This window comes from Melopsittacus undulatus, chromosome 2 (genome assembly GCF_012275295.1).
Source record: "Melopsittacus undulatus isolate bMelUnd1 chromosome 2, bMelUnd1.mat.Z, whole genome shotgun sequence".
Lineage (NCBI taxonomy): Eukaryota > Metazoa > Chordata > Aves > Psittaciformes > Psittaculidae > Melopsittacus > Melopsittacus undulatus.
Window position 1 is genome coordinate 30,493,027 of NC_047528.1, and position 20,441 is coordinate 30,513,467.

At 36.2% G+C, this 20,441-nt stretch overlaps 1 protein-coding gene across 1 annotated transcript in view; it reads right to left on the minus strand.

The window, feature by feature from the left end:
* The window catches only part of AKAP11 (A-kinase anchoring protein 11), a 35,386-nt gene extending 16,849 nt beyond the window's left edge, over window positions 1-18,537 (minus strand). Inside the window, exons 1-6 of the mRNA XM_005145652.3 lie at window positions 18,478-18,537; window positions 12,793-12,909; window positions 9,085-9,132; window positions 7,703-7,834; window positions 6,536-6,800; window positions 1,492-6,151 (exon numbers count right to left, since the gene is read on the minus strand). Of these exons, the coding sequence (XP_005145709.2) occupies window positions 1,492-6,151; window positions 6,536-6,800; window positions 7,703-7,834; window positions 9,085-9,132; window positions 12,793-12,909; window positions 18,478-18,537 (5,282 nt within the window). The remainder of the gene's footprint in view (window positions 1-1,491; window positions 6,152-6,535; window positions 6,801-7,702; window positions 7,835-9,084; window positions 9,133-12,792; window positions 12,910-18,477) is intronic.
* Between the last annotated feature and the right edge of the window lie 1,904 nt (window positions 18,538-20,441).

A 20,441-nucleotide genomic window follows, 5' to 3' on the forward strand; every position in this document is an offset into this window, starting at 1 on the left:
TTTACATTATACCAGCACTAGCAGCAGTTCTTTTCACCACACAAGGCAGCTTCTCAGGAAACATTTGCATTGCATACCATACATTAGATGACAATGTAAGAAACATTTATAACAGTATTAATTTGACCCTTGCATTTTATTGCTGTCATATTCTACCTGGAATATTTAAATAGTATTTTAAAGTGATTCAGAAACAAAGTGTCATCTTTGATACTGCAAAATATGAAAAAAAAATACATTACTTTCTTTTTTTTGTCACACACTAAGTAAAGACTCAACTCTGCTGTGCTGAGAGTCACAATACACATCTTATAAGCACTCGCATGCAGTTAATATGCATGTGTTTCATATCAAACCTTGAAATATTTAGTTCAGTCCCACTGTGGCCTTTAGCCACTGAATATATAAAAATCAACTTTAGCATTCAACATGTTGCTCCTCTGGAAGCCGGGAAAAGAAACCTGCAGATATGGTGAGGAATTCCCATTCATAAAAAAGGTAGGAAAATAATTATTACTATAAATTGGAAAAAAACAACATGATAAAGATTGCTTTTGGACCTTAAGAGGAGGAGATTTCAGGTCAGAGTTATTGAGGCACATATTTCCTATTTATAAGCTTCTTAAAGGAAACAGAATATTAGCCTTTGCTAAATACACAGGAATTTGAAAGTCAGTTCCTTGCCTGCTGTATTATTACTTTATAAGCTAAAGTGTATTTTAGTAAGTTTTTTCTTAAACTAAGGGGATGCAGGTTTTTTTTTCCCTAATAATGACACCATCACAACACAGCCATAATCATAATAAAGCCTTCATTCTAATAAAGCAATGTCTAGTTTTGCCAGTAACAAATGTTGGTCCTACTGACAAAAGCAAAAATAAATTACTATTTTTTTTTTTAGCAAAGAAGAGGAAATACAGGTAGGAGACAAACCTGGATTCTGTAATGGCTCATAGATCACCAAACCCGTAAGTTTTACTATTTTCTACTACATGTAAAAATAACTGTATTTCACAGAATGGTTTGGGTTGGAAGGGCCATTAAACATCATCTTGCTCCAACCCTCTGCCATTGGCAGGGACACCTTCCATTAGACCAGGTTGCTCCAACCCCCGTCCAACCTGGCCTTGAACACTGCCAGGGATGGGGCAGCCACAGCTTCTCTGGGCAACCTGTGCCAGTGTCTAAAGATTATTTTAAGCTGAAATAATAAGTTTCACTTATTAGTCACCTACTGGAATATATGCATGCTGGTATATAGAGAAATCTTGGTTTCAAGCTCCCACAGGTAGTGAAGAGTAATCTTTTCCTAGTTCTAAGTAATTTAAATATCACCAGTTCTAAATCATTTAAATAAATAAACATAAAACATCCAAAACAAAGTGTAGGTTTTTAAAAAATATTAAAAAAATCCTTATGAGCACACATTTGTATTAACAATCCCTCTTTTTCTGGTACAGAATGCAGCAAATGAAAGAAAATCATTATTACCTTATGTTAACTGCCTGACCAATATTAGTCATAGCTGATGTCATTATTTCAGTAGTAAGGCTTTCAGCAAAACTGACTCCATCTTGTCCAATACCGCTGTCAGCTGTCAGACTTGTGTAACTCAGCTCTCCTTCTGCCTTCTCTACGGCTGCAGTAGCCCCCTTGTCAGAAAACACTGTCTTCTGTTCTACATCAACATGTATTTTAGGAATATCAAGTGGAAACAGTCTTGATTTTTGACAGGCACCATCACCTAATCCAGAATGAAGAAAATGTCTCACTGGAATGGAGGACTCCTGCACGGCTAGATGATGAGGTATACTTTCAGTACAGTACCGATGTTCCTTCATACTGCAACATCTATAGACGGTTCCAGAAAAAGGAGACAGTCTCTCAGCATACGAGAGCCTATCTCCGTTCTTTCTGTTTTCAGACACATGAAGAAGAGCTGACTCTAAACCCACTTCCAGAGTATCATCTGCTACTTTCCTAGCATATTGTTCTATAGCTTGAATTATGCCTTCACTGTAGCAGTTTTCATTTAAACTGCCTGTACTATGATACAGTTTATGATCTGGGGAGAAAGGAAGAAATGTCCTAGAAAATCTTGTTTTAATGAGATCCCCTGTGACTTCATCAAATTCAGTCCTTTTATACAGACAGGAATCTGTTAGAGACTTTGGCAAACTTGTTCCTGATATTTTCAATTTCTTCCTGACATCCCAAGTGATACTGCGAGCAAGGGATTCTGAAAACTGTAACAACTCTGTACGTTCTGTTCTCTGAGTGCCGATACCCCTTTCGCAAGTTTGGTCTTCACGATGAAAGCTGCTTTTCACCTGATGTACTGCATCTTTATTCACCACTTTGATCAGCTCCAGCTTACCATTTACCTGTGTATTTGGCCCAGGAAATGTCTTTCTGTTGTATCTCAACTTGTTTTTTCTAGCAGCTTGCTGTAAGCCTGATTTGATAGACCTGTAAACAAGCCTGCTGGCATACTGATCCATTAACAGTTCAACATTACCACCTTCTCTTTTCAAAACTCGAATAATATGATCTGCATATTCATCGGTCACACTTTCACAGCTTGGGTACTTGGAAGTCAAACCCGCCATTCCTGAACCTTGTGGTAAAGGAAGTACAGATGAATCTCTCTCCCCCAGCCACTGGTCCTGCACTGGACTGTGCTGTTCTCTTACTCCACAGTCTTTATCACCTTTCCTCAGATAAAGGCAATCCACCTGACAGTTAACCCGCTTCAACCTCCAGAGTTTACAATGCCTTGATTTCACTATTTCCTTGGCCTCACTGATAACTTTTCCTGCCATATCACCTGCATAATTCCATAAAGAACTGCACGTCTCTTCTGGGAGATTTGTAAAAGCAGTAAAGCCACATCTTTTGTTCTGCACACCTAACTGAACCTGCCTACCAGTTTCTCTTCCATTTGTTTTACCATCTAAATGAGATGCAGCCATTTCAGTGGCTATTGAAATTATATGGCTAGCTAAGCAATCTGCATACTGAATTGTTTTTTCTGAACACTCTTCTTTCTCAACAGGCATTTCAGAATGATCTTCATCTTCACTGCTTTCCACTTTTTCAGAAAGGGACCGCATGAGTTTCAGCATAAATTCCTCATTTTCCAAAGAGTCATGTTCAGTTTCAGAAAAACCAGCAACGGATGGATTGTACGGTGTAGAAGGTGGTGTTGCAGGTGCAAATTCCTTTGCTAATTCTCCCTTGAGTTTCTTAGACAGTTTTCTTAGGTTTCTTTCAGAACTATCTTGACACGGTACTAAAGGAGTTGGTGGGGGTGTATCTGGAATTACACTGGTATTTCCATCTTTGAGACTTGATTTCTCGTCCATCTGCAAAGCATCTTCATTGCCAAGCATCACTGAAGAAAAGCTATTTGCATGCAGAAAGCAATCAGCCTGCCTGTAAGTCAAAGATCCTGATGATGTTTTTTGAGTATCATGGGGTTTCGAGGGCTTGTTTAAGCACGCTACTGAGCAGCTTCCTGCATCAGTAAAGTTCTCTAGAACATGCCTAGCGAAAGACACAGCAGAACAAGATGGTGGCGATTTTGAAGAAAACCTGTGTACCTTCTGTTCCTGCCAAGAGTCTTTAGATTCTGAAAAACACTGGACAGAATCTGCTGGAGTAACAAGAAATTTACATGGATTATTTAAAGGCATCTGTTGCTGTTCCACAATTATAGAAACACTACTTTTTTTCTCAGCCTCTTGCTTCTTTATCACACACCGTTCTTTTGTACTGATATCTGCATAAGTCTGTGAGCTCACATTACATGCTAAATTCACACTAGTGCTACTTAACATGGTTTTATTTTCACCCACAGACTGTTTTATTACATACTTGGCCAAGTGATCTGCAAACATATTCTTGGGGAGATCTTCACCAACACATTGCACAGACGGTTTTTTATCTATTTTTCTTGTAAAAAAATCTGTATATTCTTCTACTGCTTTTGTTACTCTACTTGAGGTTATGGCTTCATAAGCTTCATTTACTATCATATCTACCATAGTTCCAGAGAAAGCATTAATACCTTTTGAACCACTTGTTAATTCTGCATTACTGTTCATTCCAGATCTGTTACTTGTTTGTTTGATATCATTTTGGTTATATATGAGTGGTGGAGTACTTTCAGTACTTTGGCTGTAATCTGAAGTCAGGTAAATATTTCTGAAAGACGTGACTTCATCTTCTCTCTTTCTGCTTGTGAAAAATGGATGAGTGGAGTCTTTGCATATTTTCATACTGTCATCAGAATTCAGTCCAGTGGATACTTTTGCTTTATAAGCATCAGAGGAAACCTGATTTTGACAAAGAGCTCTTCCAGCTAAGGGCACAGGTATTGAACTCACAACACCAGAGGTACAAAACAGAGCTTGTTGTACTGTATATTCCTTCTTGGAATCTTGAATTGGCTTCAGTGTTACCTGATCATTAAAATTAGGCAAAACTGTGGAAGTCCGTGTTGATTCTAACGTACTTTCTGCACTCACGTATTTAATATTATCCATGGAAACACTAATGGCTGCTTGCGTCGTGAAGGTCACATCAACCTGAGATAATTCAATAAAAGCCTCTTGAATGACAGATTCAGACAAATCTTTGGCATAGGATCTTACCACTTTGTCTTCATAGTCAAATGATGAAGGCTGCGCAGCTGTAGGTGTCGATGGATATGAAAACTGGCATACTTCCATGATTCCTTCAAAAACTAGTTCTTCAGCAAGGTCTGCTGCAAACCGCGCAACTGTGTTGGTAAATATTTGTTTCTTTACATGCCGCAGTTCTTTCAAAGCACCGGTTATAGCTTCGCTCACCAAAAAGTTTGCTATACCATTAATGGCACGCTCCTTCAGGGAGATTGCCCTACGCCTTCCAATCTCATAAAAAGCCATCTGAAAGACTGAGGAAGTCAACCTAGCAGCCAAATGACAAAGTGCATTGGTGCATGAAGAAACGCCTTTTTGCAGGTCTTTAAATGCACTGCCAAAACTTTTTTCAACTAATTCAGCTGCAAATTTTTGAATGCTATCTCTAATCATTAATGACTTATGCTTAGATTTTGTTTGTTTATCTGACTCCTTACTAGTTTTCATTTGGAGATCAGCAGCTTGGTCTTTTTTCTCTTTCAAAGCAATCCCTTTGTGTTTCAAATCATTTCCTGTACATACTTGTTCTGATGAGGACTCGGAATGAAAAACAGAACCCAGTATTTCACATGAAACAGTATCAGCATATGCTGAATAACTGTTATAAACTTCATCATGGTCATATTGATCTGTCCCATCTCCACCAAGATTAATTCGACATAAACATTCTGAAGATCCACAGTTCCCTAATGGACTGAAAGCTGACGATCTAATAGGGCTGAACAAGCCTCCATTCTCTTCTCCTGATGTTTTAACTGGGCGAGGGGAATCCGGGACATCAAATACGCTGCTATAGGGTGATTCTGGTTTACGAGGAGTTGGTTTCTTTACATTGGCTGGGAGAGTGGGAGGATCAAACTTGAATTTCTGAGGATTCATTGAAATGCTTGCAGAAGACAATTGCTGATGGGCAGTCCTCCTTTTCTGGGAGGGATTCCCTAGGATGGGATCCCTAATGACTTTACAAGAGTTTTCCAAGGCTTGTTCCAGCTCATCAAACTGATCAAAACTATCAAAAAACTCACTTACTTCTGAGTCTGAATCCTCTATACCATCTTTCAGTACTGGAATTTTTGGCAGTTGGAGTTTTGCCTTTAAGCTTTTTTGATACCCTTCTTCATCTAAGAAGATGATGGGGCTTGGGCTGGAGCAATCTGACTCAGAGGATTCAGCTGGAGAGGAAGAAAACAATGTTTTACAGAAAAAATTAACTCCTTGATCTGAAGGATTATATGGCTTATAGAAACTTCTTTGTATCCAAGGATCAGAAATTGAGGTTGTAACTGAATTTTTTACTGAGGACCGCTCCTTCAGTCCCAAAATATCAATCAAAGCAGATGATCTGGCAGATGACTTTCGACGTGCAGAACCCACAAGGATCTTTGAGTCAACAGCTTCTAAACATTGAGCAGGGATGGTCTGTGAAGCAGCATCTCGATGGTTTTGAGAAGTAAAGCTACATGTACCTGAATAGTAAAAAAAAAAAATAAAAAAATTGCTTTAAACTCAAGAATTTCCACAGAACTGCAGAAAAGTGGGGACAGATTTTCATGGTAATTGCTGGGCTTGTTATTAGTGTAAAATGCGTGCTGATCTTTCATGATTAAACCAAACTTTTTTTTTTACCCTAAAATGAGATTCTATTTCATCTGATCTGACACTGGTATTAGAATCTTTGGTTTATAAGTTGATAAACCCTTGTGAAAATTAAATTTTCAATTGCAGAATGCCCTTTACAAAACATGATTAATGTAAAAAGTTTTGTGTTTATATTTACTTTCTCATGAAATAGCAGCAGCCTAAATTTTAACTAACAATTTCTGTACGTCAACAGCATGAAAAAAACTTACCTGCACTTTGTGTCTTTGAAGGCTCATCTTCATCTAAGTGTTCAAAAGCAGTGACAAAATCATCTTCAATTGAAGAAACTGACTGATTCGTGTCATCATCTTCTCCGTGGGATGTCTCTGTTTGCTGGTTTTGCGATGAGTTTATTTCCACTGCATATCTTATGCCTGTGGTATACTTGCTCAACAAGGTAAATATATAATCAACTTTGATCCTTGGGAATGAAGGACACAGTCTCATCATACAGAACACTTCAGGAAGCTGATTCTTGGAAAAGAAAGCAACAAGAAAACATACATAACCATCTTAGAATGATTTCAACTGTCAGGAGTAGGAGAGGATTCCTTTCATGCATTTTTATGAACAGTAAACTATTTCCACATATTTTGAGGGTAAGAAAATGAATTGAATAGGTTATGTCAAGTGATAGTCAAAATAATTCATTTTTTGTAACTTCTGCATTCTGAATAAGTTATTGTAATAAAATAAACAAAAAAAAAGGGTTGTGAATACAACCCTGATAATAAGTACTCAAGAATATATTAAAGAATTAATGTTAAAAATCTGTAGAGGAAGACAGTATTTCAAAGCATGTTTACACTGAACAGTACTTCAGTTTATTGGATACTTGTTTCTTCTTGGTATATTTTAACTTATAGACAAAATAATTATACTTAACATGCATGATTAGTAAATATGGCTTTAAGAAGTTTGCTTTAACAAGATTTAAAATGGAAATTATATAATTAACAGCATTTGTAATTGCGAATGGTTTTTACTAGGGGAAGAGCCCACTGAGTTTACAAACACCTGACATATTTTTTGGCACCTCTGTTTCAAGGAGTCTGAGAGGATGAGAGCTGTATCTGAAAAGAGCAGAGATGGGTAACTTGACAAATTTCATCTTGGCAGTGAAAGGGACTATAACCTAGCAGAAGCATGGGATCAGTAACCTAATGAAATATTTATTATGCTTGAAAACACAGAGCTTATTTTGAGATTTTCTAACACTCATCCTAAAGAAACCACAGAAACATAGAAAAGTTAATACCACTGTGGCCAAGATGGCCCAAAACCAAAAGCAAGACAAGGTGTGATGTGACAAAGTTCTTTATGAAGCCAAATATGCTGCTTCTGTAATTAAAACAGACAACAAAAAAAATTTTTACCTGATGCTTCATGACAGAAGGTTTTGATGTTTTCTTTACATCTTTTAGAAATATAACCTCATTTTCTTTTAATTTGCACAACTGGAGCGACTTCAGAACATCTGGAAGCTCTACAGAAACAGCTGCTAATTCCTGATTTAAATATATAAACACATTGAAAATACAAAGTGAAAAAATTAAAATGTAAATGATAATGGTTTTGATCTCATAGCCTCCCTAAAGAGTAACAGCTACTTATTTTGGTCAAGCTTCTCTTTTCTCCCCTATTTCTCACGCCACTGCCCACTTATTCTCTCAAACTGAAGCATTATGCTCACACAAAAAACCTTTAATTCAGTCCACACTCATCTCCAGCTCACTCTTTTACCAAAAGAAATTCCACTGTTTCTCACGGGCCAGAGGAGGCTAAGAAGTCACACAGAAGAATCTTGTAAGAACTGAAAAGCAGCTGTACATCTTACAAGATACACGACTGAAAAAGAAAACACTGAATTCAGCTAATAATGGTTCTCAAGAGACCTCTACATGCTCTTAGTGTACTTGGAAGAGTGTTACAAAACCTGGGAAAAAAACAGAATTTATTTAAACATGATTTTGGGGAACACTTAGATTTACTTAATAGAGAAAAGGCCTATAAAAAATGTATGACTTCTTAAACAATCTAAACACTACTGATCCATACTGTACAATGCTTTCATAAACCTATTCAACCCAATTTTCTCTAAATTCCATCTCACTCTAGACAATACATAGTTCCTACCCATACTTGAGAAAGTGTCTAGCACTATTAACGTCTGACTTATTAGCAACATTAATACAACTCTGAACACAAATGGATTCAGAGTTTCTAGTTTTCATTTTTAAATAGTGGCAAACTATTACAGCAATCTCTGTCTACTCAGATCTAAACAGTGTCCAACTGCACTGTAAATATGTTATGGATTAACCTAATATGTAAAATGCACTGGAAGACTAAATTCTTAACATCTTACAATGGCACAGCATGACTCCACTAGTTTCCTACACTTCCCCTTTTAAAACAGTATTTCTTTATCTAACTCAGATGCAGAATAGTACCTTAAGGCATAACCATAAATACTGACTCTTGGTCTCCCAGAAGGAATTCACAGATAGTGGTCAATTCAATAAAGTGGTAAGCTGTTCTAACCCATTCTAATACAAAGACTGATTCATGTAACATTTTAAATACATATAATCATATTAAAATGATTATTTTAAACCTTTCAATTATATTTAAAACTTAGGGTTTAAAATGCTGAAGATGCATGTATTTCACTTCTTGAACACCAAAATTCCTTCATCTAGAAAACTAGGTACTACTTCGAAGATTATTTTGCAATATAGATAGATATATACTGTACCTGCAAAGGAGCAGTACCCATTTCTTCAGCAAAGCCTATGAATGTAATCTGTAAAATAAAAATATAAATATATTGATGTACAGAAAAGAACTTCTTTGTTTTCTGCAGATATTGAAAAGTTAAAAATTCAGCAGGCTTTACCATAAAGCTTCATTCTAGTGCCACAAAAACCACACCTTAAGGTAGCATAGCTTGCTCAAACAACTGCACACAGGCTTATGTTCCAAATAGTTAATGCTATACTATTTGACTTGTGAAAGGTCAGACCAGACTAAAGAGCTCATACAACATTTAAAACCCACTACATAGAATTTTTTTCTAGTGGCCTATTGGCTGGTATATGCTGAGGAGCACATAAAAGCCTCATTATAATAATTAAAAACAATTTTGCAAAGATCAGCGCTCATCTGTCCTTGCTTCAGGCTGGACATATATAAAACAGTTCCAGCCTGAAGTCTGTCCATGCTAACAAACTGTGATACACTTGGATATACTGAAGAAAGCATAATGCCAACACATTATACAATTCACCACATAAATTGATTAGCCTAAGGCCAAAACAGATTACTTAAGTCACAAGTTTGCATGTAATACCCAAGCAGATAAACCCCGAAAGTAAAATAATTAAAATATTCAACCTCAAAAAAAAAAAAAAAAAAAAAAGCCTTGTCAGGCTCAGGAACCTGTAATACATCAGAAATGTCAGCTTTATCTCAGGTTTTTGTGCTTGTGAACAGGAGAGACATTTTATCACATATTGTCCCTCTCTTCTGTCTACAGGTGTCTTGTATCGCTCAACATGAACAGAACAAAGAGTCAGTCACTACTCAAACTTTGCTTCATGTCAGATTTCCCCAGTTCTCACTTAGCATTTTCCTAATGACAAATTGGTAGGGTAACTGCATGGCCTGCAAAAATCCCAAGGCATTTATTTTCAAAACAAGATTGTCAGAAAATAAATATTTTGCTTCAATTTTGTAGATATGGAATAAAGCACAAAGCTTAAATACTTCCGCTGATGTTTGGACTTTGATATGGCTTGGATTCAACTATTTCAGAGCACTCTGCAAAGACTGAGTTTTATGAATTCAAGCCACAGCTCATGCTAAATTTGTAGCAGCAATTTCAAGGTAGCCAGTTTGTTCTCAGATTTAAAAACAGCAAAGAACATCACTGTGTTTATAATCTCTTATTATTAACTGCTTCACTTGCTCGCTTATGCATACACAGAATCTCTGATAGGCACAGAGCTAGAAAAAGAAATGGCTGAAGAACAATTCTTTTTCAAACTGTATTTGAATTTTGATTTCATATTACTTCAATGTGTGACTGAAAAAAACAAACCCAAAACAACCAAACAAAAGAACCTACACCAAACAAACAAACAAAAAATTTGTTTAAAACTGAAACTGTACTAAAATATGAAAAATTCTGACTTGTTTATTTCAAGGGGTCTCATGCTGGGAAGCTGCAGTGCCTCAGAAAAGATGTTCTTGTTTACATCCACTTATCCTTATTCCCTTTATGACATCACAGATGAAACATAAATGAAATAATACTTCACAGTAACATTCCAAATAGCTCCAGACTAATTGCAGGTTGCCAGCATCATATTCATTGTGTTAACTATGAAATGATCCTGTCTGAGCAACATGCCCTTCAACTCCTACATCTTACATCTGAAAGACATATTTCGGTTTCTATGTCTTTTTATCTGTACAGTGCCCACAGTATGAACTGAATTGTTCCACAGAAGATGCAAAATACTAAGCATAATACTAAAAATGCTTTAAGGGCCTTTAAAGGACTATTTTGAAGGACTTAGAAAAAAAATAGTTCTCTTAAGAAATTTTGTTGCTGTTGGGGTTTTTTTAAGAGTGTCTGTTCTTGTCTCTTTACATGCCATTTCCTCTTCCTCAAGATAATGATCCTAACCTTTTCCTTCTCCCATGGGATAACTCACTGTGCAAGATAGGGCAGTATGCAGGAGTCACAGCTTCACACAAATGAAGGCCAACCAGTCCATATGTACACTGATTGGCCAGCAGTTTGCTGTTGAAGAGGCTATGTCACTGCAGAGTCTGACACTGAGTTAACAACACTGAGTTAGATTTCTTTATTGTGCCCAAACTCCAGTGTTCACAGAAAAATAACTATCTTTTAATACCTCAAGCATGTCTAAAATTAGTACACCAGTTCAAAAGTTGTTGGGGAGTAGGCCAGGAAGACAGGAAGGTGAACAGTCTGTAGAACAAGTCTTTTCTTTAAACTAAAAACAGTGTATGAGACATTGTACCTGAAGGTTACCCTAACCCACAGGTACACAGGAAATGAATCAAAATGGTACAAGAAAACCTCAATTGTGGTTTTTGTAAGTCTAAGTAATTATCATTGCAGTCTTAATAATGTTCTTTAACATTATTCTGCATATAGGTGTCTTTCCCTGTATTTTCATTAAGAAAGAAATACCTGTTCTGCAGCAGGATATTTCAACCAGAGGGCTCTTAATTGCTTGAGGTAATAAGCTAACTTACTATAGTCAGCTATCTTTCTCCATAGGGCCCATCATTACAGGCATATAAAACTTATGCCAGGTATCTGTAAGGTATTTGCTACAAGTCAGAAAAAAAAAAAAAGGAGGGGGACAATGTTTGAAGGGTTTCATAGATCCTAGAGCATGATCTGTCTGAACAGACACAGACAAGGTTTTGCCCACTCCTCCACTGCTTAGCTCTTCTTCCTTACCTCTAATCTGTCACAGCTTACCTCTAATCTTTCACAAATTCAGCTTCTTGCCAGGCCCCCAAACATCACAGCCTCATCATCCAGCCAGTCCCAAAAATCCTGGGTTACCCAGGAAATCCTTACTCATCTCTGCGGGTCACACAGTGTGCCTTTTCCCTTCCTCCTGCTACTCATTTTCCAGCTAGCAGTCTTCCCCAACTACTTTCTCAGCCTTTTTTTGCTTCATTTCTCCTCATCTCAGCCCCTCCACCTGGCCAGTTCAGGTCATCCTCTCCTTCCCTAAGCTCCTCATTAGGCTTGTCAAATACTACTCAGTAGTCTTCTGAGACACTTAGTATGAGATACATGGTACACATTGCTTCTTACTTTTCTTCTTTTCCCTTTGGAGAAGCTGCTGTTTGTCTTGTATCTTGAACTGGTCTAGCCATTTCTCCTTATGTCGTGAGATTTACCTAGAAAGTCCTGCATTCTGTCTAAGTCTACTTCTCTCCAGACCTTGTCCAATTTTTGGCCAATCTGTATTAATGTAAAGAAAGTCTACCTCTGCAATACTGAGACTTTAGCTTTTAGTGCTGAGCACTGGGCAAACAAGAGCAACTGCTTTTACCTTCAGACCTGTATCCAAATATTCTGCTATTTTGTTAGGATAAAACCTCAATCATAGGAGTGCTCACAAATACAGTACACCCAGCCGTACAATTTCTACAAAATCATTTAAACATTTTGGTTTTAGTTTCACAAATCCTACGAAGCAGAGAAAAGTCATCTTGAAGTCTCACAGCTCTTTTCAAGACTACAGTGACAGAATTCATTATGGAATTCAAGAGGCAATACAGATTTTACAGCCAGTAACTTGTAGCATTGTCCACATTTATTATCCTGCAACCTCCCATACTGCTTCAAGCTAAACTGTAGTCACATCATAGCCACAAAATATATACAAATGGTCAGTTTATGCCAAACCTCAATAAAATTTTCTTGTTCTTCCCGATTTAGACATTCTTCTGACGATATATTGCATAATGCTTTTCTGCTGTGCAGCAGTGACTTCATAGAGTGCAGTACAGCTTCACCAAAACTCTGAGAAACAATGAAAAAAAAATGCATTTTCAGTTTTGTATACAGGGTACATCCATCTATCCCCTGCCCCCCCAGGCTTCCCTGCTTAAGTACTATTTCAAATTACTTTGTATATAAATCATCAGGTTTTAAGTTTATATTTATTTCAGGACATGGAACTGAAACAGCTGTTTTCTTCAAGCAATATTTTTATTTCAAAAGTTAACAATTTAGTAGCAATTAAAAAAAAAAAAGGTGAGAACATGAAGACTTGGAAAAAGAAACAGATGAATCCAAGAAGAAATCCAAGCCCCATCTATTCCTTTCATCAAAGCCTACACATGGAACTTTTCCATTTTTATCTTAAAAAGAATGAAAAGCAAATTTACCCAAGAAAAGCAATGGAGGTGGGTTTAAAACAGGGGATGAAAACAAACAAACTTCATAAGAAAATCTACACACATTCTCCTTTCCCATTCCTTCAAGAATACGAAACAACTGTAACTTAATCCCATGTAAATATATGCAAACACCCACATATGGCTAAAAAAGGCTTAAGAATCTAAGACTTTCTCCCAGTGTAACAAAAGTGCAGCTGAACAAAAGAATTATAAGCACTGGTATCTGATAATCTGTACAGCATATGACAGAACAACAACAAAAACTGGTTCACTCAGCTTGAAAAAAAACCCAACATCCTCTCACTCTTTTTAGGAAGTTAGAAACCTATTGATTTTTATTTTAAATTTATTGTCTTCTCTAGTAAGTGGTAAGGCTAAGAAGAAAATAAGATCATGATACGGTTAAAAACTGTTCATTCAGTTATTTATTCTCTACACGACTACCCTGTTAAAATGAAGTGAGAAACAGTGTAACCAACTTTCCATAGCTTCTTAAAACAACAGAAGTGCTAGATAGCCAAATTTAGTCAGTGTTTTGCATTTCTGATACTCCCACAGCAAAAACAATCCTTTTATGACACAGTGATCCTATGTATCATATAAACCTCAAGAAAGATATATTTTTCCCCCTGTAAAAAAAAGGTATCAAGTACCACCACACGGGAAGCCAATTTATTGTAGCATGGCCAGTGTCACCATGCTCATGACAATAAAAAAAAAATCAGGAAAGTATTTCCAGAATGATCAGACAGAAGCAAAATAGAAGCTTCACTTCAGGTTCCATGAAATTACTAAAATATATTTCAGAATGTTAGAAAACAAGGCTCAGATCACCCCCCTGACAGCCAAGGCCAAGTGACATTAAAGAAGTCAACACAGTCATTTTTATGGAAAAGTAACAGCTGAACTATTTCAAAATGCCTTTTAGGCAGTTACTGGGTCATCTGAAATAAATTAAGTGTTCATCTAATTTCCATTTTAATCTATTTCATTGTCTCAACTTTTAGGTGTATTTTATCTCCACACTTCGGCAATATAATCTTGTGCTTTCCGAAGTATACTAACAGTGTCCTTCCCTTTGACTCTGCATCTTCCAAATCTACAGGTAGCTGCAATACCAATACTGCTCAAAGATGCCACTAGTAATTCCTCTTTCTCATACAAAAGTCATTCACAAAGCCAAACCAGCATGTTGAAATGCCTCATTTTCAGCTTCTACAATGATTTTATCAGCGCTCAAAATAGTGAGAAAAAATGCTCATACAATGTGGCCTGATAATCCTTTGCAGGCCAACAGTGACCCAGATTAAGAAAGGGTCATCATTATTCTCTAGTAGTTAGGTTTTCTAAGGCTACAAACTATTAAAACTATAATACACCTTACCTATAAGCACATACTCTTCCCTAGTTTTTAGCATCCTGAGGGGCAGAACAGGTAACTAGAACAGGAGTATCATATCAGGGACTACTGAGGTGAAGGAATATTCAAGACTCAGGAGATCGCTAAGTGGAAGTGGGAGAAAAAGAAAGATGCAACAGTTGGATAAATCTCCCTCAGGTCTGGAAGAACCAGTATGCAAGACTGTATGTAGGTCTGGTAGAACCCTGATGGTGGCACAACATAACTGAAGAGATAAAATAGACAAATTTAAAAAGAAGGAGGTAGAAGTGATGCGTGGTTTTAAGATTATGTTAATGAACATTAAGAAGTTCAGAACATGAAGAGAATAAAGATGGGGAAATTAACAAACATAATACACACATAGAGAAAAGATCTGTATCTATCTGGATTTACATAGATTATTTACACTTAAATAATGAAATATATGATGAGTTAACAAAACCAGAAAAAGATGATCTTACTGAATAAGCTGTTTCATTTGTTCAAATGGAGATTGCAAAGGGTTTTTTTTGAGGGTAGATTTAGGTCAGTAACCCAGTAACCAGCTTTTTCAAAATTTATCTTGAGACTGAAGTCAAGCATCATCACCATTAATAAATTTAAAAAGTAAAAAAAAAAATAAAAAAAGAAAAAGAAATATGTACATAAAATCTGATGATAATTCAAGTAAACAGGTGTTACCAGTTGACAGGAAGAACAGCAAATCATACAAGAACAACTTGCATTTTAAAATACTCTCACATTGTGCAACTGTGGGAAGTACAAAGTTTGTCCTTAAAAACTAAAAGCAACCTTTAAAATAGAATTGTGAATTCACAACCTGGGAAATAAAAGATCCGAGCTGACTTCTTGATCGTGATACAGCAATGAATGGTCAGTGTGATACAGCACTGAAAATAGAAAACATGACCCCAGTACACATGCCTTAGTGAAAGAACTGACATCAGAGTCACTGAGAAGGACATCCTGTGTAATTGTACATACAGTATCATCCACGTGTAAAAAGAAGATTAACTCACAACAAGCACAGAAAGTAGGACTATGAAGGATAATCACTGGAATGCAGAGGCTTTCATATCAAAGCAGACTAAAACCTTACTTTACAGTTTCCAAAAACCAAGGCTAACAGAGAACAGACCATCAACTGTAAAAACATCACAAGGGTGAACATCAGCAACAGACAAAAAATATTCAGGCTGATGAATAGTGACATCCACGAAGAAATAGATTTGAATTTGCTCTGAATAGCTTCAGTCTGGTATTCATATTACAGCAGTGTGGTTCAAAAAGAAACCATAGTAAATGGGTTTTTATTAATCTCCTCATTAATTGTGAGAGTATATTTAATGACTTCTTCAAATTGTTACCAAAACAGTGCTTGTGACAGCAAAGTACTGGCCTGAATTTCAGAGAAATCCTCCTATCCTATACACAACAATGAAAGTAAGTTCTCTCAAAGGTCCAGTCTATGAGACATGCCATTAAAAACTTAAAATCAGCAAGTTCCCAAAAATATCATATCTCAGTTTAGGTAAGGACAAGAGAACATCTTCAACAAAGGAATGCCATTTGTTTGTATGAATAGTACAACTTCTTCCAATATACATTAACATACCCTGAAAAAAAAAACACAACAAACAACCAAGCAATCTACAAAGCTCTATTTCCTAGGCCAGTGTAGTTCTTCCTCACTAAAAATTTAGGTACCCTAAAGTAACATGTCTTGCAAGAAATCCTGTTTCAGTCCAAGCACAGATTTCAAACCTACATGCATTTGAATGAGACAGACTTGAAGAATGAAAACCTCTAGGTCAAATGAGCAATTAAAAGTTTTGCAATATCTCCCTTGTGGCCAGCAAATCAAGAAGTCACTATGGATCCTTCACAGTATACTGGAGGAAACTCAATACTAATGAATTGTTTTAAAACAACTGCTCTCTAACATTTCAAACAACCCACAAACCTGTAAGGTGCCATGATCTGCAGAGAAATCAAGTCCAGTGTTGCAGAGTGGTATTTAATATTTACTCTGCTCTTGCATAACAAAGAAGCTATTCCTGATTTCATGTGCTGTAAGATTTAAATTGACTAAGTATCTTGAAGTCATTTTGTAAAAATGAAAACTTAGGCTTTAACTGTGCATACACAGCCATGTATTGATTTTTAAGAGCTACTACTGCAACAATTCCTGTTAAGTACTGCAAAGACAACATGAATCAGACTGCAAGCTGTGATTCAACAGAAGATGAAACAATGTGATTCTGACAACCCTACTGTCTGGGTCTGTGAGAGAGAATCAAAGTTCCACACTATAATCTAAATAGCCGCCCCTCGGGGAAACATCAAGAGACCAAAACACTGAAGTCTGGATGGATGAAAATGAAGAATTCTGCAATACAACCAAGAAGGGTCAAATTCATGTTCCTAGAGCCACACAGTCCAGAATGCTCACTGGCAATTAATGGAGCAGTTCACAGGGCTAATATTTTAGGCAACCATCAGAATCAGTGAGGAATCACCAGCCACTGACATTACTAGAAAGATGTTTTGCAACCTGAAGATCTAAAAACCTAGGGGGAGTTTGTTGGTTTGTTTCTTAAATTGAAGAGGAGAAACACATAAAGGGCAGGCCAAAAAAGTCATCTAAAATCCACTTTATATTCAGATTAAGAATGCTAAATTACTGTGGTTACAGAACTCTCTTTGAGCTGCAGACTTCTCATAAACCAGTAAAATAAAAGTTTTCATAGTATCTGTCTTACAGTGAGAGAATATCACCCACTATTACTAATTGCTTAATGTATGGCAGTTATTCCATATCAAGACCTGGAACAACCATTTACCTGCCAGGCAGTCTCATAATGCTTACCTTTGCATTCAAGCAGTTTCTATAGGATATATATCACAGACACAGCTTCCTTAACCCAACGAAAATCTACTTATGGAATAAAAGACTGCAATTTTCATGTGATAAACTTTTTTGCTCAGTTTCTCCTCTTAAGCATTGCACACAGTTGCAAGTAAAGAATCCATTAGTAACCCGGAAAGACCTAGAAAAATACTTATCTGTATTCAACTACTTCAAGAAGTATGATTGACTAAATTTGTTCTTTCAGGGTAAACTGCAACTTTCGTTTGAGTAAGCGCTTACGGAAGTTGCAAAAAAATTTGAGGACTATTTATGTTCTCCAAGCTAAAGTGATAAATTTTGAAAGAATACATACATAAATACTGTTCAAAAATAAAACAACTGACACTAACAGCTTTCATAAATGCTAGGCGTATTTTTGCCAAAGTACTGCCTAGAAGTTCATGTAAGCACAAGAATAAGACAGTCAAAAAAACAAGATCTAAAGATAATTACAATAAGCCCTAATACAGACTTTAAAGTTTTTAATTAACACTATTAACACTATATATATTTTATTACATATAACTTGAAAAATCAAAATAAAAAGCTATACTCCAATAAAAAGGCAAATTTTAGCAAATACATCATTTTATCATATCACCTTAAAACTAAAGGCAAAGCCAAAAGCATGCACCCTTTCCTTAAATTATTCTCTTTAGTGTAGTTCAACTACACTAAAAATGTCAAAGCATAAAGCAAAGGCAATTCTTTTGCCTCCTTGTTAGACAACTAATATTAAAACATATAAAGAAAAACAAACAAAAAACCCATGAAACCCAACCAAACCTACCAGTTCACTTTATTCATTACTAGACTGCTGCAGGGAAGATCAAAAAGCTCTAACATTTGTTTTTTTATTACATACAAATAATTACCTTTTTCACAGATATTCTTGGTTTCATCCGGTTGCCCTGAGCCCTGGCATAGAGATCCATGATTTTACCAATCTTCGTACTTGAAGAAGTCAGCTCAAAAACACCTATGAAAAACATTTATACTTGATTTTATGTTTTCTCACTTAATTTGTATATATTTTGCAAATGCAAGTAGCCAAAACAAACATCAATAAAAGCATTTTAAAACTGAGACAGATTAAGCAGCACACGATCCATGCTGACTGCTGCTTTTAAAGGCCTTAATGATTTTTAAAATGATGCATGAAATGTAAAATACAGACCTTACAGTTAGTTCCAACTTATTTTTTTAGCTACATTTCAAGGCTGCATGGGGCAGGGGTGGATGGGGGGTGGGGGTAAACAAGGACCCGGGACAGACATTAAATATTGTTTCACTAATTGCTGATACTCTGGTGACATTTATGAGCTGATTCCTGTAATGTACAATGCACTGGAATTACCCTTCATCAGTCTTGAGAAGAAAACATACTACTTATCCACTCCACTAACTGGCCTATTTATTCCTATCAACTCTACTACAGAAAAACACATGTGACTCCTTTCAGGCTAACACGTATCAACAGCCTTGTTCTGGGGCACTGCTCTGAACAGACTTGTCTTTGCTGGCAAAACATAGGTGACCCAAGATGTCTTTAGCAGCAGTCTTATTAAACTTCACCAAAGTAGGTCAGAAGTTTCTCCTTGAGACAGCTACCCTTCTTGATCTGATAATCCTAACAACAAGAAAAAAAATTGCCATGAAATAAAAAGAAGTTTTTCAAGTTACCCTTTTTAATCACAAGCAATGAAAAGAAACAAAATAATCTAGTTAGGTTTATTAATCTCTACGTCCCCCAAAACAGGCAATAAATTAAAATAATGACAGAAAGCATGTGGGGGGCTTTTAGGTACTATGTAAGTTTTAATACTTCAACTTTTCCCATAGTCACACAATTTAGACAGGAAAAAAGAACTCATAGACTGTCCAAAATAAACCAGGTACAAAGCAAATGCATGTAAAAATGACTGCAAAATAAAAAATAAATACCAAGACATCAGAGTATAGGTCTCCTTTCCACAACTGACTGGCTTGGTTTGCTTCATCCCATCTCAAGCCCAAGCTCAACCTTTATATAGGAAAGAAATCTTTATATGGGCTTGTTCTTGAGTATATATAATTTATATAAGAAGACGAGTAGTGGCATCAAGTAACTGTATTCTCTATCTTCCCTCACCCTCTCCCCCAGCACCTATAAAAGGAAAACCTCAAGAATACAATAGCAAGGGATTATTAAGTACAGCTATTCACATTCCACTCTTATTTCTGCTTTCCTTCCTAAGAATGAACTTGCTAGAATCTTAGAACAAAAAGTTATATAAATAAACTGCAGCATTTTCTCTTGACTGATGTATTACAACATATACAAAATTACGACAACAACATGAAGCAGCTTGATACATATTAAACAGATTATATATATTAGATATAAATGTAATAAATATAAATAAAAAACTCGAGTCATAGTAAAATTCTCTGGACAGAAGATTATAAAAACCACAATGATGCTTCTGTTAAGACTCCTGTATTTAAAAAAAATATATAAAAAAAATTCATTGAATAGTATCAAGCAATTAGAAAAAAACACCACTTCATTTGTCCCTACCACTGTACCTTAAATGGCTAATCCACTCCGTTAATCTAATCATATCAGGGAAATACTCTTATACACATCCTTGTTCTAAGACAACCCATCTGTGGGAAAACCTGGCTCGCCAACATGATCAAGTCAATTACTTGAGCTCTACGTTTCTGGACTGATCACTCCTTGCAGCAATTTTAACAAAGCCCAGCACAGCAAAATCATGAAGATGACTTTATAACCATGTTGGGTTCCACAATATTTATTCAGGTACAGTTAGACTGCCTTCAGGCAGTAGACTTG